General features: G+C 40.9%; 2 protein-coding genes across 3 annotated transcripts in view; both read left to right on the forward strand.

Annotated features, from left to right (window-relative positions):
- The window catches only part of FASN (fatty acid synthase), a 46,574-nt gene extending 38,747 nt beyond the window's left edge, over positions 1-7,827 (forward strand). The window contains exons 38-43 of the mRNA XM_082774887.1: positions 981-1,169; positions 1,674-1,901; positions 2,365-2,585; positions 3,169-3,267; positions 3,386-3,637; positions 4,666-7,827. Of these exons, the coding sequence (XP_082631013.1) occupies positions 981-1,169; positions 1,674-1,901; positions 2,365-2,585; positions 3,169-3,267; positions 3,386-3,637; positions 4,666-4,803 (1,127 nt within the window). The 3' untranslated portion in view covers positions 4,804-7,827. The remainder of the gene's footprint in view (positions 1-980; positions 1,170-1,673; positions 1,902-2,364; positions 2,586-3,168; positions 3,268-3,385; positions 3,638-4,665) is intronic.
- A 1,827-nt stretch (positions 7,828-9,654) lies between these two features.
- DUS1L (dihydrouridine synthase 1 like) lies at positions 9,655-27,886 on the forward strand. Of its 2 annotated transcripts, XM_082775112.1 has the most exons (13): positions 9,655-10,030; positions 12,364-12,472; positions 13,132-13,182; positions 15,627-15,739; positions 16,498-16,580; positions 16,770-16,873; positions 17,807-17,951; positions 18,671-18,767; positions 19,144-19,232; positions 19,475-19,641; positions 20,212-20,249; positions 21,163-21,238; positions 21,607-27,886. In XM_082775112.1, the coding sequence occupies exons 1-13, from the start codon at positions 9,794-9,796 to the stop codon at positions 21,753-21,755; spliced, it is 1,458 nt and encodes a 485-aa protein (XP_082631238.1). In that variant the 5' UTR covers positions 9,655-9,793; the 3' UTR covers positions 21,756-27,886. The 2 variants fall into 2 exon arrangements, with proteins under 2 accessions (XP_082631238.1, XP_082631239.1); XM_082775113.1 differs by lacking the exons at positions 16,770-16,873; positions 17,807-17,951.
- The last annotated feature ends 76 nt before the right edge of the window (positions 27,887-27,962 follow it).

The following is a 27,962-nucleotide window of genomic DNA, read 5'->3' on the forward strand; positions in this document are numbered from 1 at the left end:
TGTTATAAGAAGTGCAATGTCTGTCTGTTTTGAACCTGCTTCCTTTTACCACAGTGTCCCCTGTTCTTGCGTTGAAAGTGAATAATCTCTGCCAATTCTACTATGTCCCACTTCAGTTGTCTCCCTTCCAAACAGAAGTGTATACCGATCTTTTCTTTCCTAACAAAAGAGGCACTCAAATTAGACAGTCTCCTGAGGGTTACTTAAAGAATTGTGTCTAGTAACTAACACCAAATTTGATTGCAGAAAACATTCATGGCTTTTAGAAGTTATATGAAATGTATGGGAGTGTCTGGGAAATTGTACCCACTGTAGGGTTTGTTTGGAAGTAGAGAGTGGCTGAAGATGATGAAGGGAGAAATAAGTGAGAAGCCTAAGGGTGGAAACATGGGTCAGGATAAGGTGGAGCAGGAGAGGAAAAACTATGGGTACAGGTGTTATTATGAAAAGCCTTTTTCAGGTAAGGAAAGGATGAGAGATGTGAACAGTGCAAAACTGATGGGGAAGAGGGAATTAAGACTGGAAGAAAAGTCAGTTTTTCTAATGTGATAAGCATCAAGTGTTGCAATAAGCCATCATTGCCACTGCTAACTGTTTCAATCTCATCTCGTGACCTAGGATTGTGTTAGGCCTAAGACTGTGGTTTCAGTTACAGTCTTCAGTATGTGAAATTTCTCTAGGTAGCTGCTCTAAACTTTGTATAGAGCTGAAACGCTAATGTTCATAGCTATGTAGCTGGGACTAATGTATTCCCTGTCATAAAGTTCTGTACATTTAACACGTACCCTAAAGACTGGATCCTATATGACCAGATGTGGGTTGTAGAAGTAATTTTTGAAAGCATTAGATGATCCTGAGTGGTAAATTCTGCTCTGTAGCTGAAGTTTATTCAGGTTTGAAGAAAAACAGAAAAGCTGAGAAGAGAGGCCTAGAGCTGAAAAGAAATTGATCTTTCACTTGTCTGCTGTTTTTTTCCTCAGGTGTCCGAGACGTGAGTAGTCTGAATGCTGACAGCACATTAGCAGACTTGGGCCTGGATTCCTTGATGGGTGTGGAGGTGCGCCAGACACTGGAGAGAGACTACGACATCATTATGACCATGAGAGAAATCCGACTCCTTACAATCAACAAACTTCGTGAACTTTCCTCCAAGTCTGGGACAGCAGAGGGTATAGTGCCTGAATTAGGGTTGCTACCAGTCATCTGAGTACAAATAACTAAGCACTCAACCCATTGTTTTCATCTCTGGTGACATAAGCCACTATCAAGCCATGAAATAAGATTATTATAGCTGAAAAGCTTTTATTTGACAGACATATTGGTGAAATGCACTGACATTAGATTAGGTCTACCAGTTCCAGGGGAAGAGCATAAGAGATTGTGAAAGCTGTCTTGCTGCCTGGATAGTATCTGCCTAAATGGATACTCTTAAGCAGCTGTATGTGTGTATCTGTAGGAATAAACGACATAACATCATGTTTACTGTAAGCTAAAAGCATATACAGTTGCCACGGAGCACATGATGGTAGAAAGATCCTTATGTCTGTGCCTTGGTTTTGTGAGCCAATGGGCTAATTTGGGCAACCATGAGCACCTCTTTTAGGGTTATGGTACAAGACCAAGACTCTGATCCTGTATCTAACTGTGTTTTTCTGGTGTGCTTTCCTTCAAAGAGCTGAAACCATCCCAACTGTTGAAGACAGGCCCAGGCGAGCCTCCAAAATTAGATTTGAACAACTTGCTGGTGAATCCAGAAGGGCCAACGATTACCCGTCTCAATGATGTTCAGAGCACAGAGCGCCCTCTTTTCCTTGTTCACCCCATTGAGGGATCCATTGCAGTTTTCTACACTCTCGCTTCCAGACTTCATATGCCGTGCTATGGGCTCCAGTGCACAAAAGGTATCTCAGTTCTTCAGTATCTTGAATTTGTAAATCTAACGTTTTGAACTTCAGTTCCCTTGTAGAAGGAGTTTTGTTTCTGGACACTTAAACTCAGAGGATCAAGCATCAGTACCTACAGTCCACACAAGGTTGTGTCTAACAACCCCAGATAATGAGAAGTATTAGATTAGATTGAAAAGCTTGTGCATGGGGAAAATGGAAAAATTAGATATTTCATTGAGTCCCTGCCAGCAGGTAAACATGTGGGAGAAAAACGAGGTTTAGTGTTCTACCTGTCTTTGGAAACTAGAAGCATTGTTGTTCCTTGTCCGTAATATAGTTTGTTCACTGTGATTTAGAAGATTACCTTTAAAATAATGTGGATGTTTCTAATGAGGTTGTTTCTATGTTCATGAAAACATAATTGTCTCTGCTAATGTCTGTTTCACCTGACTGTTTCTAACTTGCTTTCATGTTCTAGCTGCTCCGTTGGACAGCATACAGAGTCTGGCATCCTATTACATTGACTGTATGAAGCAGATACAGCCTGAAGGACCTTACCGCATTGCTGGATACTCTTTTGGTGCCTGTGTAGCTTTTGAAATGTGCTCCCAGCTGCAAGGACAACAAAATGCCTCCCATGCACTCAACAGTCTATTCCTCTTTGATGGGTCTCATTCCTTTGTGGCAGCTTACACTCAGGTAAGAAATGCAAAGAAAATTTTCAGTGTGGAGACCATCATCTGTCGTCAGGGAGGATTGGATACTTACTGGGAGCTTAATATTCTAGATATGAACTATCTGAAAAGCTGAGACTTTTCTTGCTGGAGAAGTTGGGACAGAGCTATAGATAGTGGATGCTTAAGGATGGCTAAAGAGTGGAAGCATGTGGGGGGTGGTCTTCAATAACTGGCTAGGGCTGACCCACAAATGCTGCTCTTGTCATGGTAAATCATAATATTAGTATGGAGCCCTCAAGACAAGATCCTAATGTAGGGGTGCTAGGAAACCCTCCTTAAGCCTTCCTTTCCATTTTAATTGTGCTTTCTAGGAGATCCTAGAAAGATCCTAGATTCTTGGTAATTGCCACCTGTAGATGTGCTTTCTATTCTGTCCTCAAGGTATCTTTCCTGTGTACCAAGCTTAGGTTTCACTTTTTTGTTGGTTTCTTCTCCCCCTGCCTTCTTTTCTAATTCAAAGTCCTTTGTTCTAGAATTGTTTTTATCTAGCATTCAAGCTCAGGTATATAGTTCTTTTGATAGCTCTTTACTGCTTGCTTTTCCAGAGCTACAGAGCCAAGCTGGCCCAAGGAAATGAGGCTGCACTGGAGACAGAAGCATTGTGTGCCTTTGTTCAGCAGTTTACAGGCATTGAATATAATAAGGTAATGCTCGTTTCTTATATTGCAAAGGAGGGATGTGGATGTTTTGTTTTGTTATTTTTAATGTACATTAATTCCCAGATATTGAGACTTAAACAAAAAAAAATGTTAATATTTCTAGCTGTTGGAGATTCTTTTGCCCTTGAAAGATCTGGAGGCTCGTGTCAATGCTGCTGCAGACCTGATAACTCAGATTCATAAAAACATCAATCGTGAAGCACTCAGCTTTGCAGCTGCTTCCTTTTACCACAAGCTGAAGGCTGCTGACAAGTATATACCAGAGTCAAAGTATCATGGGAATGTGACACTGATGCGGGCGAAGACTCACAATGAATATGAAGAAGGTCTGGGTGGAGACTACAGACTCTCTGAGGTCAGTTTGAGGCCTCCTGTTGGCTGTTGAGGTTTCCCTAGGAGTTGGGAGAATAAAAGGAAAGCATGGAAAACCATTCTTACGGAAGGGTGGAAAGATGAAACATAACTGAAAGAAATAGTTATTCTGCAGCTATCATGCTCTAACAAGAAATAAAGACTCAAGAAGCAAATAAGTTGATTGGTTCCATACATTTGTCTCAGGGCAGGAAGAGCAAGGAGGTCTAGCCTCTATATTGGATAATCTGTTTTCTGTAGCTAATTCTTGTAGCTCCCTAAACAGACAATAAATAAGACAATAAAGATACATGACCTAAATAGATGATAAAGATACTAGAAGAATGTGACTCAACAGAAGTAACTTTGAGACTCTGGGTTTTTTTTGACTGTAGACCCCTAAAGTTTGGCTTCTGCATGAGGGTAGACTTTGAAGAGCGAATGTCAGCCCTCTGACAACAGAGGCAGCTTTTTCTTAGTTACACTTTGTGGACACTTTCCTGGTATCTGTACAGAAAAAGATTTTCAAAATTACTTTTCTTCTCCTAGCACCTTCTGCCCCTTCAGACTTCTGACTTGCATTCATTCTTGATTCCAAGCTATTATGAAATGTGATTTAAAGTTCCATAATGCCCTCAAAAGAAGAGGCATAGGGATGGCGGGAGAAAGATAAATGGAGGGTTATTTGGTTTTCTTAAGAGATTGGAAGTAGCTACTTCAGTCATTCTTTGGTATAGTAGGTAAATTATTCTATCAGTATCATATTGGTTGTCTTCCTGCCCAGCTTATATTTGAGTGGGTCACCTGTCAGGCTGCCAAATTACAGTGCTTTAAAACATGAGTTCCAAACAGTGTCCTGTAGCTGATCTATGAAAAATGCATCGGAGTAAAACTGGTCATGTTTTCAATTAAATTGGTAGAGACAGTGGTGTAAAATATGAGTAACTTACACTGACAAACCCAAAACAGCCAGGTGGTTAGCTTGTTGTAAATTGAGAATGTAAAGTTTTTTTCTGTTTTGCGTCTGTACAGGTATGTGATGGAAAAGTGTCTGTCCATGTCATTGAAGGGGATCACCGCACCTTATTGGAGGGAGATGGTGTTGAATCAATTATTGGGATCATCCACAGCTCACTGGCAGAACCACGTGTCAGTGTCAGAGAGGGTTAAGTTCTGCTCACTTACTGTCAATGGTGAAGAAAATGCCAACAACATTCCTTGTTATGACAGACCCCAAGGAACTCTTCCTGTTGTTCAACATCTCATCTGCTCTGCTGCCAGAACTGGGAAGTCCAGCTGCATTTGATTGGTCTTTCTCACTCACTCACTCTTCTTTCACAACTTTTATGGGTTCTCTCTCCTTTTTCCCTTTTTATGATTTGTTTTATCCCTGTCCATGTTACATTAGTGCTGTGACTCTGTCACTGTGCACTGCTGTGAGGGTTCCCCACTGATGGTTGCTTCCTACACCTTTGGCAGTATGAAAAACAAATTTAGCAGTAGATTTCTTGTGCTCTGTATTGTTTTGTCTTAACAGTATTCCAAAGGGTAAGTGGTAGCACTTGTTGACCAAGCCCAGTGAGCAGAGAGGGGAGCTGCAGCTGATTTCGGAGATACCTGTTGTCTGTGAAGAATCTGTCTGTAGTTAGGTCAGAAAGAGAATTCCATTGAGGCTTTTGTAACTGTGTTTTTTTTTCTTTTTTTTTCTTTTTTCTTTTTTCTTTTTTTTTTAAATTTGATATATTCTAAGTATTTATTGTGTCAAACCAGAGCCTTCTTGCTTGGTTTTAATTTATCATGGGTACCGGAGAAAAACATCCATTTTGGAGGGGTAGATCTATTCTACAAGGGAAAGTTGCCAATTTTTTAAACCAAAGTGCATCTTTGGAACAGCCTGTTTATTTGGTGTTTATTTGGTGTTTTTTGTTGTTTTGTTTTGGTTGGTTGGTTTTGTGTGCTTTTTGTTTTGTTCCGTGGTTGTGTTTTTTTGTTTGTTTTTCACACACACACACACACCCTGCCCTGTTCAGAAAGGAAATGGTAGAAGGCAGCGTTCTTGCCATCATTCTCTCTTTTGAGAAGAGAGAGGAGTGGGGGGCGGTATGGATGGTTCAACAGATGCAACTGTATTGAACAGCATTAACTTGAGCTGATTAAAAACAGGCAGAGCTGTCCCTAGAGATGTACTCGGTTTATATTTGTGCAAGGTTCTGTTCTATGCTTTACCAGAACCATAGTAAAGCATTACTATTGCTTCACCTTTATTCCCTCCCACCTCCAGTCTCTCCACCCAACCAGCCATTTGGAGTGTCAGGGGGAAGAGAGTTCTTCATTGATAACTGTACAAGTCCTCCTACCCCTGCTCTCCCATAACTGAAGCTCAGGCAAACATACAAGCATCTACCCAAAGCCCCTGCATATTTTATTTAGCACAGGGCTCACTTAAGCCTTGGGTATTGATTTTTTTCTCTTGGCAATGAGATGGGAGATCCTACATAACTTAGCTAATTTATCAGTTTGGCATGATTTTAAGATATAGTACCTTTTTTTAAGGAAACTTACATAAAATACAATTTAAAAAAATGCCTTTGCTGTGTTGGATCTGTCCTTTCCAAAATCAGTAAATCCTTGCTACACTTATGATACAGAGGAGACCAGGATAGCAACAAGGTACCAAGTAGGAGGCATTATTGTGCCTCCCAGAACTGCTTAATCCCCAGTTCTTTGTGTATTCGTTCCCCAGTGAAGTATCCTGTTAGTACAGGAACATTGTAGTGAGAGGAACAGCTGACTCCTCACTCAGGTTCTGACCTAGTGTTTTTTGCTTGTACTACCCTCTGTGGATAGTGGCTGGGTTAACTGGTTTTAGTTTTTTAAGGTATTTCTTTTGTGAAATCTGAAATACAAACAACATAATGTCAGCTTAAAGCATTTCCAGAATAAATCTTGTTCTTCTTTATTTCTTTCTTCCTTTCTTTCTTCTTTTATTATTTTTTTTTTTGGTCTAAAGAATGTTTTTCTCTTCGGCTCTCCTAGAATTAAACAGAATTGATCACTGGTTGGCTTTTTGTCTTATTCTCTATTTTTTTTTAATCCTAACTTTTATTTGAAATCTCTCATTTCTTGATATAAAGGTAAAACTGTTGCTGGCATATCTAATTTGGATCTGTAGAAATAACAATAATAAAGAAGACTTTAATATTATTTTGAAGCATGGCTTCTTGTTGCCATGATTTTAGTACCTTAGATGCAACCAAACCACACACCCACAGGACTGAAGTGGAAACTCTCAAATTCTAATTCTGGCTCCATTGTTGTGGTTTTGGATAAGCCATTAATGCTACCACCTCAGTTTCCCCATCTGTAAAATGGGACTAATAGCATCTACCTCAAGGTCATTGAGAGTGCTAGATAGGCAATGGGTATACGTGCTATTAAGTTGTTAGGTATGATGATCAGGTGTTAGGTGGCAATGGAAGGAGGCAGGCAGGTAATGTGTGAAGGGGAAGGTGCCTTACATCTGCAAAGAATGTGATACTGAGGAGTGGCTATATGTACTGGGCATATGTGCATAATATGGGACTTCATTGTATCTACTGCATGCTATCCATGCACATCCTAGCATATGACACCATGTAAAACAAAAATGATGAGGACTGATATATATTTTTTCCTTCTTGTTTTACTGCTGGCAGTTGTAGCGAGCCTCACACAGAGTGAAATAATCCTTTTTGCCTTGGTTATGTTGAAAACCTAGAATGAAAAATAAAGGAGTGATTAAACTTTAATCAAACAGGTACAATATTTCTGCACTGAAATGAAGTGTTTAACAAGTCTGACCCAGCTGTTCAGCTTGGAATGAAAATGGTGCAGTTCTGAATGGGCTGTGTGGAGGGAGCAAGGACTAATGCTGTTCCAGCTCTCTGAGCAGGAGTTGTACAAGTTCTCTGTATAAACATAAATGTGCATGGTCTCCTCTAGGCAAAGCTTGACGATACTGGTTTAGTAATAGAAGTTCCTCGAGATTTACTTATAGCCTTTATTCTCTCAATGTTCTTGTGGTTGTTATTATTTGAAAAGCAGAAGGTTATTGTTTTGTTTTTCCCATAATTGTCTAATTATGAGCTGCTGCCCTGTAACCCATTATGTAAATGGCTACTGAAAACAGTGTGCCAAAAATAAAAACCTTATTAGCGCTGGTATTGCTTGTTATTTCTTGGTGATCTATTAACTAGACAGGTGGAAAAATAGCAGCATCATGCAAAAAGAAATACTGCAATTGCTGATTTTGAGAAGTCAAAGATTTGCCCTTCTCTGTGAAACTGAAGTGGAAATCTCTTGTCAATTGATACCTGCATCCCTTTTTAGTTAGTTTCTCAGAAGCTTCTCTACACCATGCTAGTCTTCCTTATGACTGCAAAACATAGCCGTTTATTGGCCCTGAAGCCTTAATTAGGCTCACAAAAAACACATACTGCTATTGTGAAATAGTGTGCAGTAAACCTTGAATCTGCAATATAGCCTAAGAGAGAACAAGAACATATGGTAAACGGTGGATATAATTGTCAGCACTAAAGCTATTACTTTGCTTTTGTATTCTGTCAGCTTCCTGAAGGGAAGAAATACTTTTTTTGCCAAAGGCAAAAGCCCTGAAGTGTCATAGATTAACAGAACTCACGTGACTTTAAACAATTATCCCAGACAGCTGAAGTGGAGAAGCTTTCTGTCTTTGGCAATGAGAGAGGTCAAGTAAAATCCAAAAGATTTAGGATAGAGTAGTGAAAAGGAAGCAGGCATTTGTTACTCCTGCAATTAGTTAAGATCGAACACCTTGCCTGCAAATGAGGGTCAAAAGAAAGGAAAAACAAACCCTGGAGAAACAGCAGAAGTGGAAAAGGGAGGGGTGGAGAGTCTGGGTATTCAAAATAGCAGAACTGATTGCTTAGGCCTCTGGAAGGTAGTGGAAGAGGTGGTAGGAAAGAACCAGAAGAGCTTCAGGCTTAGCTATTTCTTGCAGCAGAATTCATCGCAACCATGAGTGCTAGAAAAGCAGGGGGGAGAAATGTGAGATTAGGCAGTGAACTTTAATTGTGAAGGCTGTCAGGAGACAAGCTCTAGCAGACTCCTGAACAACTGGAGAGTAGGTAGAACCCCTCTTAGACTATACTGGAACGATTTTTTTCAATTTTCTCTCTTTTGAGGAAAAAATAGTCTAACACTATGACTAAATAAGTTACATTGATATGAGTAGAAATGTGGCATTTTTTTATTTTTACTTTCCTGAACATACTCGCTGATGGGAAATCCTGCCCTGTGTCACCCCTGCGGTGATCAGTAGTTTTCTAAATTGATGCAGAAGTGTAGTTTTGTCACATAAGTAGTTTGGTGCAGTGGCTCATTCCACTTCTCTGTGCTGGTGGTACCTATCCATTACTTTCGTAACTTCGAGGATAAGTGAGGTCCCTCGTTCAGTCCGAGTTCACATAATAGTCAACAACCCCTTCACTATGGCATGTGCTGGGGACAGAGGAGGAAGTGCAAGACCAAAGATATTTCTCAGGACTTGGGCACTGCACTGGGGAAAGATGGGTGTGCTGCCCGCTACCACGGGGTGCAGAACGGCTCCGGGCACGTACTGCTGCACAGGTCGCGCCACGGGAGGCACGACCGGCGGACGGGGCTTTTCGTGGTGGATCACAGCGGGCCGCGGGAGAGCCCCACTAGCAGTGGCACCGCTCCCGGGCGCCGGCGGTGAGGCCGCCTGTGCCCGCCGTCACGGCGGCTGCCCCACAGGCTGGGGCGGCGCGTGGCTACGCAGGGCCACGGAGCGGAACTGTCCTGTAACGTCCCGGCCGGTACCGCCCTCCGCGACCGTAGACACAGGGAGCACGAGCCCCACGCTGCTTCCCGGGGGCGAGGACCTCACCGTGAGGACTCCTCCGCGCGCGGCCCCTGCCGGTAATGCTGAGGTTTCCGGAGGGGACGGTGCGCAGCTGCACTGCTGAGCCGGCCGGAGGGAGATGGCGGTTGCACCGTCCGGCCGCCTCTGTGCCCTGCCAGGGCTCGGCGTTCGCGCCCGCCTCCAGGCCTCAGGCGGCGGTTGCGAGTCCCGGTACAGCGGCGTGAGGCGGCAGCTGCCGCAGCGCCGCGCGGGCGGGAGATGCCGAAGCTGCGCGGGGAGGCTTTCTGGCGGGAGACGCTGCGGAGCGCCCACTACGTGGTGGCGCCCATGGTGGACCAGAGCGAGCTGGCCTGGAGGCTGTTGAGCCGCCGCCACGGTGCCCAGCTCTGCTACACGCCGATGCTGCATGCCCAGGTCTTCCTCAGGGACGCCAACTACCGCCGCGAGAACCTCTACGGCGAGGCCTGTCCTGAGGACCGCCCGCTCATCGTGCAGGTGAGCGCCGGGACCGACCGCTCGGTTCGCTCCCGAGTCGGCAGCGCCTACCGGGCCAGCCCTAGCGCCGCCGGCAGCGGCGGGGACTGCCGGGCAGAGCTTCCCGGGGGTTCGCCTTGCAGTGTGCTCTTGGCAACAGTGCAGAAGTAACTCAACGCTGCCAAATGTGCCCTTGCCCTTGTCATCCACCCTCTTGTGTTCGTACATTCAGACGTTCTCCAAACCTTCACGAGGACAAACTAGTCGATTTTACACAGATTTCAAAGTGGTTTTAGAGTATGACAGAGAAGTAGAGTATGACAGACCTGAAGCACTAAACTTCTAAAACGGTGTTAGTTCTCTGCACCTTGTCTTTGGAGATAGACCGCAGTTGGTCTTTTCTGGAGTCAAGGCTTGTTCCAGATCTTGTACCACTCTAGGAGAATCACAGTTTTTTGAACGTGTCTCTGAAACCACAATCTCAGTGCTTAGCTATAGTAAGAGACAGAAGAGCAAATGCAAGAAAAAGTACACCCCTTTAAGCTTGTCTTATTAGTGCTGTGTGAGGTCTGGGTACTTCTTACCACTCTATCCCAATGAGGGAGGGGCCTATAGAGCTGGAGAATAATGCAGGGAAAGACAGTCAGTGTGAGCAGAGGAATGGTGTGATTATGACTATGAGCCAGCAGCGTGCCCTGGCAGCTGCCAGAGTGCATCAGGCATGACATTGCTAGCCAAAGGGAGTGACCATCCCACTTTGCTCTATGCTGGTGTGCCCTCACCTTGAGTACTGCGTGTGGTTTTGGGCAACAACAATTATAAGGAGGACCTAAAGTGTCCAAAGGGAAGTGACAGAGATGGTGTAGAGTCTAGACGTGAAGATAGCTGAGGAGCAGCTGAATTCAGTTGGATTGTTCAGCTTAGAAAAGAGGCGACTGATGGAAGGCCTCATGGCAGCCTACAGCCTCCTCACAAGGGGAATGGACGGACAGCTCTTCTCTCTGGTGACAGTGACAAGACCTCAGGGAATGGCATGGAACTGCGACAGGAGAGGTTCAGGCTGGATGTTAGGAAAAGGTGATTGGGCACTCAACCAGGCTGCCCAGGGAAGAATTCACAGCACCAAGCCTGTCAGAGTGCAAGAAGCATTTTGACAACACTTTCAGACATACAGTTTGATTTATAGGTGTCCTGTGCAGAGCCAGAAGTTTGACAGATAATCCTAGTGGGGTATTTCCAACTCAGGATATTCTATGATTCCATCAGAATGCACTGAAAGGAGACAGCAAACTTAGTCCCTCTTTCTCATTCAGAAAGTAAAGCTTTCATCTACTTTGTTCTTCACACCCTCTTTTCTACAGGGTACCTTGGTTATCTGCCATCACAGAGCTTCTTTATTCAGTACTCTTTTCTGTTACCTGACTATTGTTTCTTATACTTCTGGACAGGCTTGGGTTTTGTCACAGGCACTGGGAAGTAGATCAGGCAGAGATATATATGAGCCCATTGTTCCCTGGAGCATTTATTTTCCATGTAAAAATACACATTAATGTGGCTTGGTTGGAGGTTTTCTGTCATTTCAGAGAAGGCAAATGACTTTCCTGGCTTTGGTCAGTGTCAGCTGTGATTTGTAAAGTGTTACGGGGTTTAAGTAATGCTTTTTTATATATTTGTTTCAGTTTAAATCCATATTATTTAAATTTAAAGATACGGTGGATTATTTTTTGTTAATAAAACATTTTAGAAAATCTGTTTAAAAGCATACTTGTGAGGAATGGTCTGCCTCTATCCTCTTCAACAAAACCGCTTCAAATTAAGGTAATTGTAACACATCAATGTTTTCTCAATGTTTTAAGCGTAAAGTTAATTATTTTTGTGACCAAGCATTTGATTAACAGCCCAATGTCTCTATTTCACATTCTGCACAGATCAATTCAGTTTAGAGGCAATGGTATTTATTAGTATCTACAAAGTTTGATTGTCTCAAGACCCTGAGACAGACACCATTGGTAACTCATTTCTTCTGCATTACTTTTTATGTATTCAAATGCTTCAGCTGTTTGTTGTACGGGGAATTTGAAGAGTTGTTTCCTCTTATTGATGGGTGCCACATGTAAAATACTCTGCAAATATTTCTTTGCCTCTTGATGCTTATCTTTCTAATTTTGTCATTTGAAATTTGAGACTCTTTAGCTGGTGTCACAGATCTTTTTGAGAAATTACAGTTGTTATGAACTGTGTATATTATGCCCATTTTCTGTAGCAACTGGTTGCTTTGTAAGTATATCATAATGTTATCAGTACTTGAAAAAAAGCTATTGCCTGATTTTTCCACTTGTTTTTGTCTTTCTCAGTTCTGTGCCAATGACCCTGAAGTGTTTGTCCAAGCAGCACTGTTGGCTCAGGATTATTGTGATGCCATAGACCTAAATTTGGGTTGTCCCCAGATGATTGCAAAGAGAGGTATGTGCAAATCTGAGCCCTGGATAAACAGAGAAATTGCGTGTTTTAAATGTGTACTTTGGCAGTGAGACATCAAAAAGATCAAATTAAGCCTTGGTGTGGGTGACTGCTGTACTGTTGAAATCAGACTTAATTGCATCCACTTTAATAGGTACAGATTTGTAGTACCTAAAGCAAAATTAGGTATACTAATAATTCCTACTTCTATTGAGTGATCGCTCTTACATCTAGAATATTCTTCAAAAATTTCATTTTTAGCAAGAGCTTGATTTTTTTTTTTTCTGATTTCAATCAAAGAGCCTAAATTAAAAAAAAAAACCTACATTTAAAATACTACTAAGCTGTCACTTAGTGTCTCCTGTTTCCTTGATACATGCACAGAGTTTATTCACGTTAGCATATAAGAGGATAAAACCTGCTGAACCCTTAAGAGTATTGCAAAGGTAGCTGTATTTCAAAAGCCAGAACCAGTGTAGTAAATCTAGGACAGTATGGGAAACAGAACAATCCAACTCCTCCAGTTTGGGAAGGACAGAACAAATCTATTTCTGCCAGTGAGGCATCAGTATCTGTATCTTTGTGTGTGAATGTTTCTGAAAGCTGTATACTTCAGAACCTTACTGTTCCACGCAAGTCTGTCATATGCTATTTTATTATAGGTCACTATGGAGCATTTCTGCAAGAGGAATGGGATCTTCTCCAGAGAATGAGTAAGTCTTTAGAAAGGCCTCACTTCAGAGGCTTAATCTGAGAGGGAATGGGATGAATTCATCAGTAAGAGGAGGCTTAATTTTTGTGGGGATAAGGGGTGCAGCAGGTTTATTTGAGGAAGGTTGGGGGGGTTATTTATTTTATTACTGTATTTGTATTCCAATGGCACCCTCGTGGTACTTTATGATATCCCACTACAAACTAGGTCTGCTAAAAGACTTTGGTACCTTTCACATTAGGTGAAAGGGAGTGATTTAAGTCCCAGTCTAGTGATGGCTTAGTGGCTCTTCACCTCTAGAAACAGGAGAATACTCAGCACCTTACTTTTTCACTTTGAAGTTCTCAAGTACCAGGGAGAGTTTTTCTTTCTGGCATTACAGTTGCCCTTTTGTCATCAGCTCAGTGTACTTTTTCCGTCCACGTCTTAACAAATTATGCCTCTCTTCTTCAAACTTGTGTAGGGTGTTCTTGGGATATTGGTAGTGGTTGTGAACAATATTGTGTGTGTATATATATACATATATTTATATGTAAATAAATACATTTGGAACTGCTTTCTTTTTAAGAAAGCTTTTGATCATTGTGTAGAGCAAAGAATGTCTTCCCCCCACAAAGCAAGTATCTGAACTGTGACATTATAGACTCTTACTTATGTTGTGTTCCCTGTAGTCCAGGGAATCTTGAATGATGTACAGAAAAAAGACACTGCTGGGAACCTAGAAAGATAGACAATGCTTTTTTGCCTGCCACGTAATGCGGTTGTTAGGGTGCTTCTTTTTGGAGTGAAAGATGTAAATCAGAACAGCCTCAAGGTGCGAAGAGAACACAGGGCATTTGGTTTGTAAGAGTTGTCTTATTAGGCTATTCTGTAAGAGCTGGGCAAAGCTTCTGCCTCTTCCTCCTTCTCCACACAGTACCGTTTTCTGCTTGGACGTGTATACACCTCACTTGCTCCTTCAAAAGCATGGTAGGAAGTACTGATCGCTAGAACTTCTAGGATTTCAATGAGAAGAAAACTGGTGCCTTCATGCATTATACATCTAAGCTCTGGAAGAAAATAGAATTTCAGGCATGCCACTGCTCAGCATTTTCTTTTGGCTGTTTTCATTAGCCCTCTTTTTGGTAGCATTCCAATTCCATGCCCTGTGTAAAGACTATGGAAGTTTAACATGATGTTGTAGATTTTACCCTGACCCATTTGTTTCCTATTTGACTGGGATCACAACCTACCTCAGTCAAAGAATGGTTGAGGTTGGAAGGGACCTCTGGAGGTCATCTGGTCCAACTCCTCCTGTGCATACAGGGACACCTAGGGCAGGTTGCACAGGACTGATTCCAGATGGCTTTTAAAGTTCTCCAAAGAAGGAGACTCCACAACCTCTTTGGGCAACTTGTTCCAGTGCTCTGTCACCTACACAGTAAAGTGCTTCCTGATTTTTGGATGGAACCTCTTGTGTTGCAGTTTGTACCCAATACCTCTTTTCCTGGCACTGGGCACCACTGACAAGAGCCTGACTTTGTCTTCATTGCAGGCTCCCTTAAAGTATTTATAGACATTGATGAGATCCTCCCAAGCCTTCCCTTTTCTAGACTAAACAGTCCCCCCTCTCTCATCTTTTCTTCATAGGAGTGATGCTCCAGTCCCTTTACAGTCCAAGTGGCCCTACATTGGACTCTTTCCAGTATGTCCATGTCTCTGTTGTACTGGGGGGGAGGGAGGGGAGGTGAACTGGACACAGCACTTCAGTTGCAGCCCCACCAACGATGAGTAGAGTGGAAGAATCACCTCCTTCGAGCTGCTGGTGATACTTTGCCTACTGCATCCAAGAATACTGTTAACCTTCTTAGTGGCAAGGGCACACTGCTGACTCATGTTCAACTTGGTGTCCACCAGGACTCCTAGGTCCTTTTCTGCAAAGTTGCATTCCAGCTGTGTGGCCCTAGCATGTACTGGTGCCCCCAGCATGAACACTCAATGAGCTGCTGGTTGTCATGGACAAGGCTCTACTCATAATTATTTGGATGATAATTTATATAGAAGCAAAGGATCTCTAGTAGGAAATCTAGGCAAGTGTTAATGTTGTTGGCAGAGAAGGAGGGACGCAACACGCTGTGACAGTAGTAGACCTGTATCAGTGGTTAAGATTTGAGGGGGGAGGTCTTTGAGAGTGAAGGGTAAATTTGGTGGAAGAGTTAGATCTATTAAATGCTGAGCATTTAATGCCTCCTTATTAGAATGCAGGTTTTGTGCATCGTTTACTATCAGTTGATGAACCTTTACAATAAGGATTGCAGAGGACATTGCTCATCGTTTAAGCTGTGAGAATTGCATAGCATTAACTTTTCAAGCTTTTTCCATACCACACCCAGTATCTGATCTTGAGAATAGGCACTCTTCATAGCATTGTGCAGCCCACTTACCTGTCTTTTCAATCTTTCCCAGTTTTGCTGGCTAACGAGAAGCTCTCTGTTCCCATCACATGCAAAATCCGTGTTTTCCCAGAAATTGACAAGACAGTGAAGTATGCGCAGATGCTGGAGAAAGCTGGCTGCCAGGTAAGGAGGCAGCTGCTCCCTGTACTTTTGCATTGGACACATGTCTCTGTATAAAGCATCTTGTGACCAGATTTTGATGTACTGTGGAGATGAGTAGGCTACATTGTTTTACAGACAAGGAAAATGGGGTACAATGTGATTGTATATATTAGCAGTCATAGGCAGCAAGCAGTTCAGTAGTGTGATATGGAACAGGTCATGAGTTCCGTCTCTATTGTAATCACTTCACCATGTGACATCTTTCACTGTGGGTGAGCACCTCAGTCTACCAAAGAACTGCAGGAAGCAGTGTGAATGTATGAAATACACAGGGATATATATGTGTGTGTGTATATATATATATATATATATAAATAAAAAACCACTAGTACCAAAGGTTGCCACCACCAGTTAAGAAATAAGCAAACCTTCTGGGATTTAATTTCAGAGGCAGTCTGTAGTTAGAGACAGTACTGCCAGTGTTTAGGCCTTCTGCTGAGGGCAATGCCAGATCAATGTATCACAAACAGGAGCCAATGCAATAGGAAATCCATAGGTTCTCCCAAGATAAGACCTTATCGTGCCATGGAGCAGCAAGATGAATGAAGCCCAGGACTTCATTGGTACCTTTCCATGATACCAACAGCCCTGCACTTTTTAAATAGCACTGGGAATTCAGTAGCATCCATGAAATGCATGGGGTTAAAGGAAATCTTTTGTCAGTGGATTTGTTCCAGTGGTTCATACACTTAAAAAGTAAATGGAGCTTTGTGTTCTAGCTGCTGACTGTCCATGGCCGTACTAAAGAACAGAAGGGACCACTTGCTGGCGTGGCATCCTGGGAGCACATTCAAGCTGTCAGGTTAGTGAGCAGTACCAATCTTAATGTATTTCTGCTAGCACACTATGAAGGGCGATTTTTTTTCTTTAAGCAGTGAGTGCAATGGCACCGAAGCGTGAATTTGTGTGACAGGAGTAGGACTTCTGGATTGACTCTAAAGAGTCCTTCCTAATTCTCAATATTATGCATCTGTTTTATTCACTGGTATAGAAAAGCCGTGAGCATTCCTGTGTTTGCAAATGGAAACATCCAGTGTCTCAGTGATGTGGAAGAATGTATCCGTAAGACAGGAGTGCATGGTGTCATGACTGCAGGTAAAGAAAATGAGCTTTTACTGTTAATAGGTGAGGATACAAACTGTTTCTTACTCTCTTTAGCAGCCCCATACACATTTAATAAAAGCCTACATCAGGCTGGCATGGTGAACAACTTAGATTGAAAGCTGAGTGGCCTTTCTCTATCCTCTTACACTGGATATCTCTTACCAGGACCAGGAAGCACTTTACAGTAAGAATTGTTGTGTTGAACTTGTAGTACCATTGAGTGGATAGCTCGAGTCTAATTACGTGACAAAGACATACAGGATGCCTGTCTGGGAATATTTCCAGAGCATCGGTTAATCGGTGGAATAGTTTTTGAATGGGTCTTGATGCAGTAAGTCTGTCCACTGATTAAGATGCAGCTGATTTGTATTTGTTTGGGATAAGAAAGAAGTGGTATTACTTGCTACAAGAAGATAGGACAGACATCAGAAAAAGCTTCCAGTCACTTGCACAGTTAAAGCAATGAAACATGATGCCTGAGACATTGTCAAATCTTATTTTTAGGAAAACACAGGTTAACAAAAGGTTTATCAAACTCCTAGAGCAAGGCATAGTGAGATGCTGTATTGGCAAACTTAAGCCAAACAAATGAGAGTACGGACATACCATCGTCTAAATATTTAACCACTGGCCAAGAAAAGCATTGATTTCTCTTTTATTGAAAGTTTTTGTGGAAAGGTTAGATGCCTTTGTGGTTAATATTTTAATTAGGTATCATCTATTGTGCTCAATTAAGAATTATACAGTGAAATATAGTATCCTGAAGTCAGGCTAGAATTTATGAACCCTTTGTTCCTCTTTGTGGCTGATGTGTCCGTGACTGGCCAGAACAATCACAACAGAGCTGGTTAACTACAGAGCCCAGATTTTGTTGTCCATTACAATCCTGAAATGAAAGTTTGAGTGTTTCTTTTCATTCCCTAGAAGGTAATCTTCATAATCCAGCTTTGTTTGAGGGCCGAAACCCATTGGTGTGGGAGATGGCTGAGGAGTATCTGGAGATAGTGCAGAAGTACCCTTGTCCACTGTCTTATGTTAGGGCTCATCTCTTCAAGCTCTGGCATCACACGTGAGTATCTCCAGAAAGCACTTCATGTTTTCAGGTGTATTCCTGCTTAACAAGCATCTGGTTTTTCTATACAAGATATAATTTAGTAGCTTAGTGGGTAGTATTGGTGATAGGAGGACAGTTGGACTAGATGATCTTGTAGGTCCTTTCCAACCTTGTGTTTCTATGATTCTATACAAGAATTTGTCTGATCTGAATTAGTATGTTGCAAGGTTTTCTTTCCTGGACCTACCTGGAGAGAATGTGGTCTGAAGCCTTTAACCTTCACTACAGGGAAATGAGGCTTGGGAAATGAACAAGTTACCACGCGAGAAGCGAAGGTGTGAGCTTGCAGCACATCTGCTACTGTGTGGTAATTGCCTATATGCACACATGCACTTTGGTAAACATGAGTTAACTAACTTCTCGTTCATTGTGAGGCAAGCTATCTCACATTTATTGTGGAGTAAGAGCGTGGTCAATGGCAGTTACTGAGTAGCTGATGCATGGTATGTTTATGTTTGTTTATCTTAGAGTACCTTGTTTATGTGCCCAAACTTGCAACTATTTACCTGCAAGAGTAGCAGGTGTCTGTGCACAAGAAAGAAGATAAGCTGCTACCACAGACAAATGCAGTGAGAAAAATCTGCAAAAAGCTTTTTATAAAAGACATTTTTAGATGATCTCCTTAGACTAGCAATAATGAATAAACGTGACTTGATGTTTTGGATTTGTCTCAGGCTTCAAGTTTACCAGCAGCTGCGTGAAGAATTAGCAAAAGTGAAGACTCTAGAGGGAATTGTAGATGTCAACAGGGAGTTGAAGCTACGATGCCAGGTACCAAGATGGGCCCTAATCTCCTAGAACAACTCTGTCTGTATTTGGTGGGAACATACCATGTATGTTCCCATTGATGTTCCCATACCGTTGATGTCTGTTAGCCACCTCATTGGAACTTTGAGGCTTACGAACTGTGATATGGGTAGCTTACTACAGTACCAGCCCCTTAAGCCCAAACAGCTTTACATTGGAGAAAGCCGATTTAGGAGTTACAAATCTTCATTTCATCTGTCTTACTAGAGGTTTTTTGACTACATTTAACTGTCAGTAGCAGTTATTTTAAATTACTCTTTGTGGTTTCCTGGAGTTTGAGGCATTATTTAGAATATTTCCTGAGAACTACAGGAAAACTGACTTTATCTCTACGCTGCAGGAAGAAATAGCTAATCAGAAAGAAGGAGAAAAGCCAAAAGAAGGGTTACCTTTTTTCCACTGGATCTGTCAGCCATACATCAGGCCAGGGTGAGTTATCTATTTTAACATGACCAGATACACATATGCGTTTCTTGCTCATGCTGTCAGTGCAGAGTCCTTCAGTTCTGTTCTAGGAACTTACATACATTTGAAAACAAATGAAAACTCTTCATTATACTTATTGTGGCTTTTTCTTTATTTTCTTGATTATTGTTTTGTTTATGGGGATGTTGCTCATTGTAGGGAACATCTTCCCTTCAGCCAACTTATAATGATGTACACCATTTCAGGCCAAAGGAGAGATGCAAGGAGAATGGAACCAGGGGGACTGAAAAAGGTGTGCGAGGGAAACGTGCTCTGGAAGAGGATGAAGATGGAAATTCTGAGCTTCTATCAAAGAATAAGCAAAAAAAGAAGTTAAGAAATCCAAATAAAAGCTTTGATCCATCTTTAAAACGTAAGTTCCATCTATTGGCATATACATGTATACATGGGAAGTTGCTGGTATTAGCTTTAACATAAGTCGCTACTATTTTCTTCTTGTCTATGTAGTTGTAGAAGCTTCTTTTTAAAGATGGGGCATTATAGGAAAACTTTGGTACTAGGCAACATTTATTCAAATTGTGTTCATTAGGAAAGATATCTAATCATCAAAGAAGTAGGTGGATGTCCACTACAAGCAACTTTTTAAGCTCCAAATGCTTTATAAATTAAATTTTATCAGTTGCTAGTATTTGAAATTGAAATTGCATATGCATTTCAAGCAATTTTCCTCCTCTTTTGCACTAGACCTGAAATTTAAAACTTTTATGTTTATAGCTGTTATGTATATAGCTTAGACACACTGTGAAATTCAATATATCTTTTACCTTCTTTGCACAATTCTTTGAAGTGCTGTATTTCTATCTCAAAGAGTCCCCCTCTGGTTGGAGAGAGAGGCACCAAGCTTTGTATGATCCTGAATTTTTGAATTTACTCTTTCCATATGAAAACACTAATCCTAAAATCAGGTCTCTGTCTTTTGCAGCCAAATACGCAAAATGTGATCAATGTGGGAACCCTAAGGTAAGTCAGTGCCAGTGTCTGTTAAAGCACTTCCAGCTTCCATGAAGCTGGCCAGTTAACACAGCTTAGTGCTTCAACCATGATCGTTTGAAATGGGGCTTGGACTCATTTTTGTTTTGCCTTTCCATCATTGTAATGTTGCAGGCTGCCCTTCAAGTCTTTAGAATTGGTCTGTATTTTTTTTTCCTAGCTGCTAAGTTTCTAAGCTCTGTCATGTAATGGCCAGAGAGAAGGTTTAAAAAAAAAAATTAATTGGTGGGGGGAAAAAAATTACTTAAAGCTTATTAAGCATGTGTAAGCCAAAGCATTCGAGACACCTAGTCTGCAAGCTGTAAAATATCCAGCTGAGTTACTGCCCTCCCCTGAAGAAGGGTCATACCTTATATTTTAGTATATACTTTAGTGTATTTAGTCTGAAAAAAAAGGGAAGTAATTGATGTGGTAACATTTACGTATTTTAGGCACAGTTGCAGATGGTACCAAGCATCTCTGTCAGGCACCTTGTTTCACGTAGTACTTTTCTAGAGAAATATAGCAAGCTCAACCGTAACAAATATCATAACTCTTGTTCCAAAGTGCTTATGACATTTGCCTGCTTATGGTATGTAATTTGGGCTGCCCAACAGCTTAGTGCTGTTGCAGAAGTGGACAGTGGATTTATTTATTTTTTATTATTTTTGTTTCTCTGCATAAGCTATCACTAATAGCTATGTCACCATCCTCCTCACTCTCTGTGACATAAGCTCTGTCATCTTCATTAGACAGAGGTGTGACTGGCTAGTGTATGAGTCCAGCTGTTTTCCAAAGGTTTGAATGTACAGAGCTGTATTGTTGTTGCTTATTATGGTTAAATAATGAATTTATTCTCACTAATAAACTGATACAAGCTTCTTTACACCACCACCTCACCCAGGGCAATAAATGTGTGTTTAACATGTGCCGTGGCTGCTGTAAGAAAAGAGCATTCAAAGAAACAGCAGACTGTCCTGGTAAGTGCAGCTGTTCCTATCAAGTTTGTCCTTGGACATCACTGAGCAAATGTCTCATCTCTGTATATAGTATAGTTGTTATTCTAAGTGGAGGGAGAGAAGGGGAGGGAGGAGGGAAAAAGTGTTAAATTCTACATCCATAGCTAGCTAAAAACATATAGAGTACAATTAAGCGTATGCTCTTCCTAGTGTGTGCGGTAGTTCTTCTTCCAAGACCTGGGGATCTGTTCTTTCCAGACCAGACCATTAGGACCCATTTTTTCTAGCTACAGGGAAAGAGTTGTTCTGTTTTCCAGTGTGTTCGTTTCAGTTTCCTTTTTTTTTTTTCCCCTTCTGTTTCGTTCTTCTACTCATCCTTCCCTCTTCAGGTCACGGATTGCTTTTTAAGACCAAGTATGAAAAATCCCTTTTGTGGCAGAGCAGTCAAACAGGAATTCAGAACCCAGAGATCAGTCAGAGAGATGTGGATGTTGGGGAGACAGCTATACTGAAGGAGGCTGATGACACCGCATCGTGAAGCGTTGGAAATGAATAATAAAAGAGCTTCTGAAAGGCCTTTGCTTCCCTGGGCCAAAGAAACTGCCATCTCTAGAGCACTGTCAGCTCTGTGAACTTGTTCCACAGGTTTATTTTAAGTTCTGGACACATTTATTTAATTAAAACTCTGCTTACTCAGGGAATTTTCCTGCATTTGAAATAAAAAGGATGCAATTAAATTTCTCATGTGTTTCAAAGACTGAAAATGCTGCATTTGGGTTGGTGGGGCAGGCAACCATGTGCTGCCATTACCATCTGCTTTCAGCTAAGTTTATTAATCGTTTATGTCATATTTTTAATAGTGGGGAATAAATTTCATATATTAGAACAACCTCCTGGAGTGTTAAAAACAATCATGTTAATGACTCTGTCACTAATGGAAAATGTCATGTCTGTCTTGAGTTTCAGAAGGCCATATCGTCACCCCAGAAAGGAACCTGGGGTACTTTGAAAATGTGAAGGTGTCATACATTGCTATAACCACACTGTGGATTAACAGTTACTGGTTTTATACAGTATGCTAAAGCTTAATGTTCTCCTCTGAGCTAAAGGCCAGGAGGAAAATAAAATCTCTATTTTAATAGAGAGGGGTTGCTGAAATAATTTGCTAAATTAGAACCACATCGATGAACTGGTCCCTACCCACAATGCATAATTACATGATCCTGTTTCTTTGCCATATGATAAACAAAACACTGTGAAAAAGTGCCTCAAAACCTGCTGTAGTTCTACACATGAAAGACCCTACTACCCTGACTTTTATCTTTTTCCCCCTCTCCATGTGTTTTGCATGTCCTCTAGGCAGTCAGTCAGCGCAGCTGTCTGTGTTCAGTGTGCTTTCTAGACTCCTAATTATGGAGAGTCTTAACCTGCCTCTCAGACATTCCTTTGGGAAGTTACACCGAGTTTGAAAGGAAATGAGCTGTAAACCCAGCACATAGCATCGTGGGGCTATAAAGCATTGTACATTGCTGGAAACAGAGACTATATACCTATACCCATACCAAAACAGCTGTTAAAGATTTAAAAAAAAAACCAAAAACACAACTTTCAGGAACACAGGAATAACAGCATGCTCTGATAACTATAGAACCCATTTTTAACTTAAAAAAAAAAAAAAAAAAAAAAAAAAACTTTTCAACAACTGTGCCCCTCTTATGCATATATGTCTATATCTATATGCATGCGTGTGCACACGCCCACCCCCTCCCCCACCTTGAGCTCAGGCAGGATTTCGAGGTCTCATCACTAGCTTATATTTCCTAGCCTGCATTACAAGCTATGTCATAGAGTCATGAGTTCATACATGGACTAGAACAGTACGCTAAAGAGACCAAACTGCTAGGAACTGTAGACTTATTTAAACCGTGCGGAACTGGTCTTAGTCATACTACTAACAAGAGAGCTCACAAGATTTCCAGCTCACTAAGCAGAGCAGTGTATGTGAAGCAGAGGCCTTGGCCTACCCTCATTAACACTCACCCTTGTGCTTTCCTAGTCTGTGTTCAAATTTTCCATACAATTTCTTTAGGCACATTACCTATCAGCTGATGATGCATATCTTTAGCTTCACATCTGGCTACATTTAACAATCTTTTATCTAGTTCTTGACATTCGTTCCCACTTCAAGTCCTCTAGAGAGATCACAAGAGTTAAGAACTTCATATCCATTTGGAAGCTGAATTAAATGCTGCCTAACAGTTGTGGCATTCTATAGATTGTGACAATATAAGTAGTTCAAACTCTCCTCATGAGTCTTCCCATTTCATTTGTTCTTTATTATAACAAAATATTTTCCATGGTGTTCTCGGAATACCATCTGCCCAGCCTTACTCAATTTGCTAACCAAGTCTTTCAGCAGCTTTCGTAATTTCTGACTACCCTTGTATTTAATTCAAGTTTAGACACTAACCTGGAAGGTGTTATTCTTTCTACTTTACCTTGTGAACAGGAACTAGCACAGAAACCCAGGAGAGGGAAAAGAGCCCAAAAGAGCCCGTGATTAGTGTGGGAGTACCAAATTTAAAAATAATGCCCCTCTGCCTTATTTAAAAATGGAAATTTGAAACCATGCCACCTATCTCCCATGGAAGTACTCCACTCCTTCCCTTGCACAGATACACACTTGTACAGTGTTCTGAACATAGTTCAGAACAGCCCCTCTTTAATAAAAAGCTAAATGTTCATAATTGTAGCATTTAAAACTGCTCACTTAGACCCTTCCCGCTTTTTGCAGTCCCGTCCCGTCCCCCCCCCAATATCAGGAAGATCAAGCATTCTCCCATTCACTATGCCAGAGAAAATTTACAAAGTCAGAAAAGGCTTTTGCATGAGAAACATTCACTATTGTAAAACAGTAGTGGACTGGTGCTAATGTGAGTGATCTGGGTTATATAACTAACCAGACAGTTTGATTTTAGATCCTGTCTCCTGACTACACAGTCTCATCACCAAATCACCAGTGTGAAAAGACCAAGCTGGCTTCAGGCTCCCGAATTCAGGAAGGGCATTATAGTTGAGTCTTAAATAGACACGTCTGTACAGAATTAGTATTTAAGGCATATTTGTCCCCATCTCCTCTTAACAATAAGCAATGGCAAGAGACATACACATTTTTGTCTCCTGGCCCACTGTATGGCAGAAGACTGAAGTGCTCCTAACATGGGACTGCAATAGTGTTCAGTCAAGCCCTGCAACACAAAATTCCCAGTGTGCATCTAACTACAAGTCACTACAGTAATGAAAAAAAGAGATGCAACCTAAACTTTCAACAGACATTACAGAACATCATAATTAATAGATTGCAATCAATGACTTAACAATGACCAGTGTATCAATTTCTTGCAGCAAGAGCTGGGAGGGGACAGACCCAGGACACAACCAATGCTTGCAAGTCAGGAGGCACCATTACAACATATACAAAGCAGAACCATTTGCCATTTATGCTGGGCACACCTGCACCTACATTAACTAGGGATTACTTTCAGGCCAGGCAGTACACTAGCTACCTGACTTATCTTTAATAAAAAAATTGCAGCATGCAAACTCAGCAAGATTATGTCCTATTTTGTTTATGTTTCAAAAACCTTCAAGAAGAAATACACTACTTAACATTAATGGAAGTAGAGGGAGGCAGTGTTCTGCAACGTAGAATGCTGGTGAAGTGAGCCTTGATCTTTGGACTTCTAGGAGACTGGATTTCTGTATGTAAATCTATCTTCAGATGCATGTAAGAAAAAGCAGTAGTAGTTCATCTGACATAAAGAAAACTAACTGCCTTTATTTGGCAGCCAGTTTATGACATTTCAGATAATTAAATTAATAAATCCCAGATTTCAGCCTGTATTTACACAACACAAACTTTATGTACACACAGACTTTAGTTATGTAAACTGCAGGAAGGTAGTATATACTAGTCAAAGCTATGTGTTCATAAGTATTAGAAAACCTCTGTGAGATGAAGGGCAACACAATTACCAAATCCAATCTCCCACGTAAGACAGATTTTCAGATCTTGCTACTTAAATTTTTGTTTGAGTTAGGCTATCTCTTGCTAATAAAGTTATCTTGAGCATCTTTTAATGCCTACTAAAATCCCAAGGCTGAATCATTTGTTTGCTCTCAACAAACTGTCTTAGTTGCATTATGAGTTTACCAAACTTTTAACCACTGAATGTCATACATTTCTCTGAGAGGTTGATATATCATACTAGCAAGTTTCTGTTCCTATCTAATTAATTTAGGCTGATCAAGTTAACCTGTAAGATAATCTAAAGCAGGGCTGTTCTATTAGGTTCTATGAAACCTTGAATTGAATTCATAGATCAATAAAAACACAGAAGCCAAACTAGTATCAGTTGAAGTACAAAATTCACTTACAACACAGAGAATACTTTATCTCTACTCTTTAAGAGCAGACAGATACTGTTCAGTCCCATACCAATGTGTTTTTCACCATACTGCACTTTCACAGTTAATGGCTACTGAAAAAGGAAATTTAGTTGTATTACCCTCAGCTCTCATAAGAGAATGGCAAACCAAAATACTTAATCATGTAGAACACACTGCCTTCCCATTCCCTCCTTCAGGTAGAATGTAATGAAAGACATGACGTAAGAACCTCAAAGAGGTTCTCTGTTCGATTAAGTTGGTTGAGACTTCAGTCTTTACAAAAAAATAAATACTTGAACACCACTTTCTAAATTTTCCACAATGGGTCTTTATCAGAAGTGTTTTTGTTGTTATTAAAGGTTCCTTATTTGCTTCTCTTATACTACATTGCTTCCATTAGAAATAATACATTATTTGTCAGCAGTTTTGGGAACCATCCAGAAGATGGAACAATGCTGAAATTTCAACTCAGCTAGGAAAATAATGCTGACAAGGTTACAATAGACTCCTGGAAATCAGTATACATATCATATGTTCATGGCAGGGAACAGAAACAGAACTCCTTTTCTCCCTCACCCACTGAAATCTCTCAAATGACAGCAGCTTATGGATCAGAATGGTACATACAGCCATGCTCTAAATTCTAAAATAATCTCTCCCCACAGACTTCCCTCTACAAACCTTACCAATATAGACCACTGTGTTAGGTTCTGGCCAGATAATGATCAAGCATCCCCAGCTGCTCAAACACACTCTTACAGCAACAGTTTCTGCATTAATACTCAAATTAGTTTTGCTAATTGAAAAATAACTGCCTTTGCTAAAAAAAAAAAAAAAAAAAAAACAAAAAACAAAAAACAAAAAACAAAAAAAAAAAAAAACACCCTTCAGTTTTTCATTAATCCCTAACCAGGTCAGGTTAAAAAAAAAAAAATATTTACTCCGCATGAGGACACCATCAAATATGGGCTACCACTGGTATCTCCTTCCTTAACAAAAGCTGCTGCACACATTCATGAAGTCCACTTAAATGAAGTATCACTGAACACATCCTGGACATAGCAACAAGCTACAGAAACCATAAATCTTTATTCCCTGAATTAGCTCAGTGGTCACAGGGAATCACTGAAGATTCATAATGTGAGTCATTTTCTCATATATTACTTTTTCCCTCTTAGAAATTTAAGATAAAAATCTTTCAGCGGTGGAAATAGTGTATGAATACAAGTTATACAGAACTACATCTGTGCTGTGTTGTATTTCCTGATTTTTGGACTGGCATGTTGGTTTGAACTGAAGCAGAAGTTAAGCAAAGTCTGGAAAAAATATAGCTAGACGAACCTGAATCAAATCTACAAGATTCTAGAGCAGCAACAGTTTCTTTCACAAGTTGAAGAATTACAAGCCAACAATTCCGTACCAAAGCATATACTGAACTTGAACCGTGCCAATGGGCTAACCAAGAAGAGAAAAATGCTCTATCTGTCCAAAAGAAGTTGTAAGCATTTTTGTCTGGAGAGAAGAAACTAATAGTCTCTGCTTTAGCTTTGGAATTGCTTTGGGCCACAGTAAGTCAGAAACTGCTTTTGCAACTTAGTGGGCTTAATGCTGACTGCTAAAGGACACTTACTTCCAGCCATTTCCCAAGAGTGGACAGATGTTATCGGCTGAAAGAATGGAGATTCTCAAGACAGCATGCTGAAGAGGCAGAAGACTTCTATTTACAATTGAGGATTCCTTCAGTAGAAAGCCTACAGGATGGAATGAAAGTAGCCTAATAAAATCAAGAGAACAGGAGATGCATATAAGAAAAGATAGCTGGCTGACATGATGCACTTAATTGGGTTGCAAAACCATCTTTTCCAGAGAAGGGCGTAAGATCTTTTCCTTAAAAATGGTATCACTGGTCCATTTTAGGAATAGATAGATCTAAATGGCTTCCCTTCAGCATGAGAAGGCATTAAAATGACTTTCCTAGTATTTCTGCAACACTGCACAGCAATTTACTTGAGTAGTCAACCTGCCTTTCTCTCAAAGCTGGTGATCAGTGATGTTGGACTCAAAGTTCTTAATTAATGAGGTCCATCCTTTTGCTCCTCTAAAAGAGAAGTATTTTTCCATGCCAAACTTGTTTACCCAAAGACCTCACAGGAACTACTGCTGCTTCCATTTTCAGCACCTATCAAAAGCATAGAAAGCCAGACGGAAAGAGCACTGTTACATGCAAACCAGGAATTCCCTTCAAATCCCACTTTCTTCACAGTTCATCCAAACTACAGCTCCAAACAGACCAGAA

This window comes from Aythya marila (assembly GCF_965140915.1).
Source record: "Aythya marila genome assembly, chromosome: 18".
Taxonomy (NCBI): Eukaryota; Metazoa; Chordata; class Aves; order Anseriformes; family Anatidae; genus Aythya; species Aythya marila.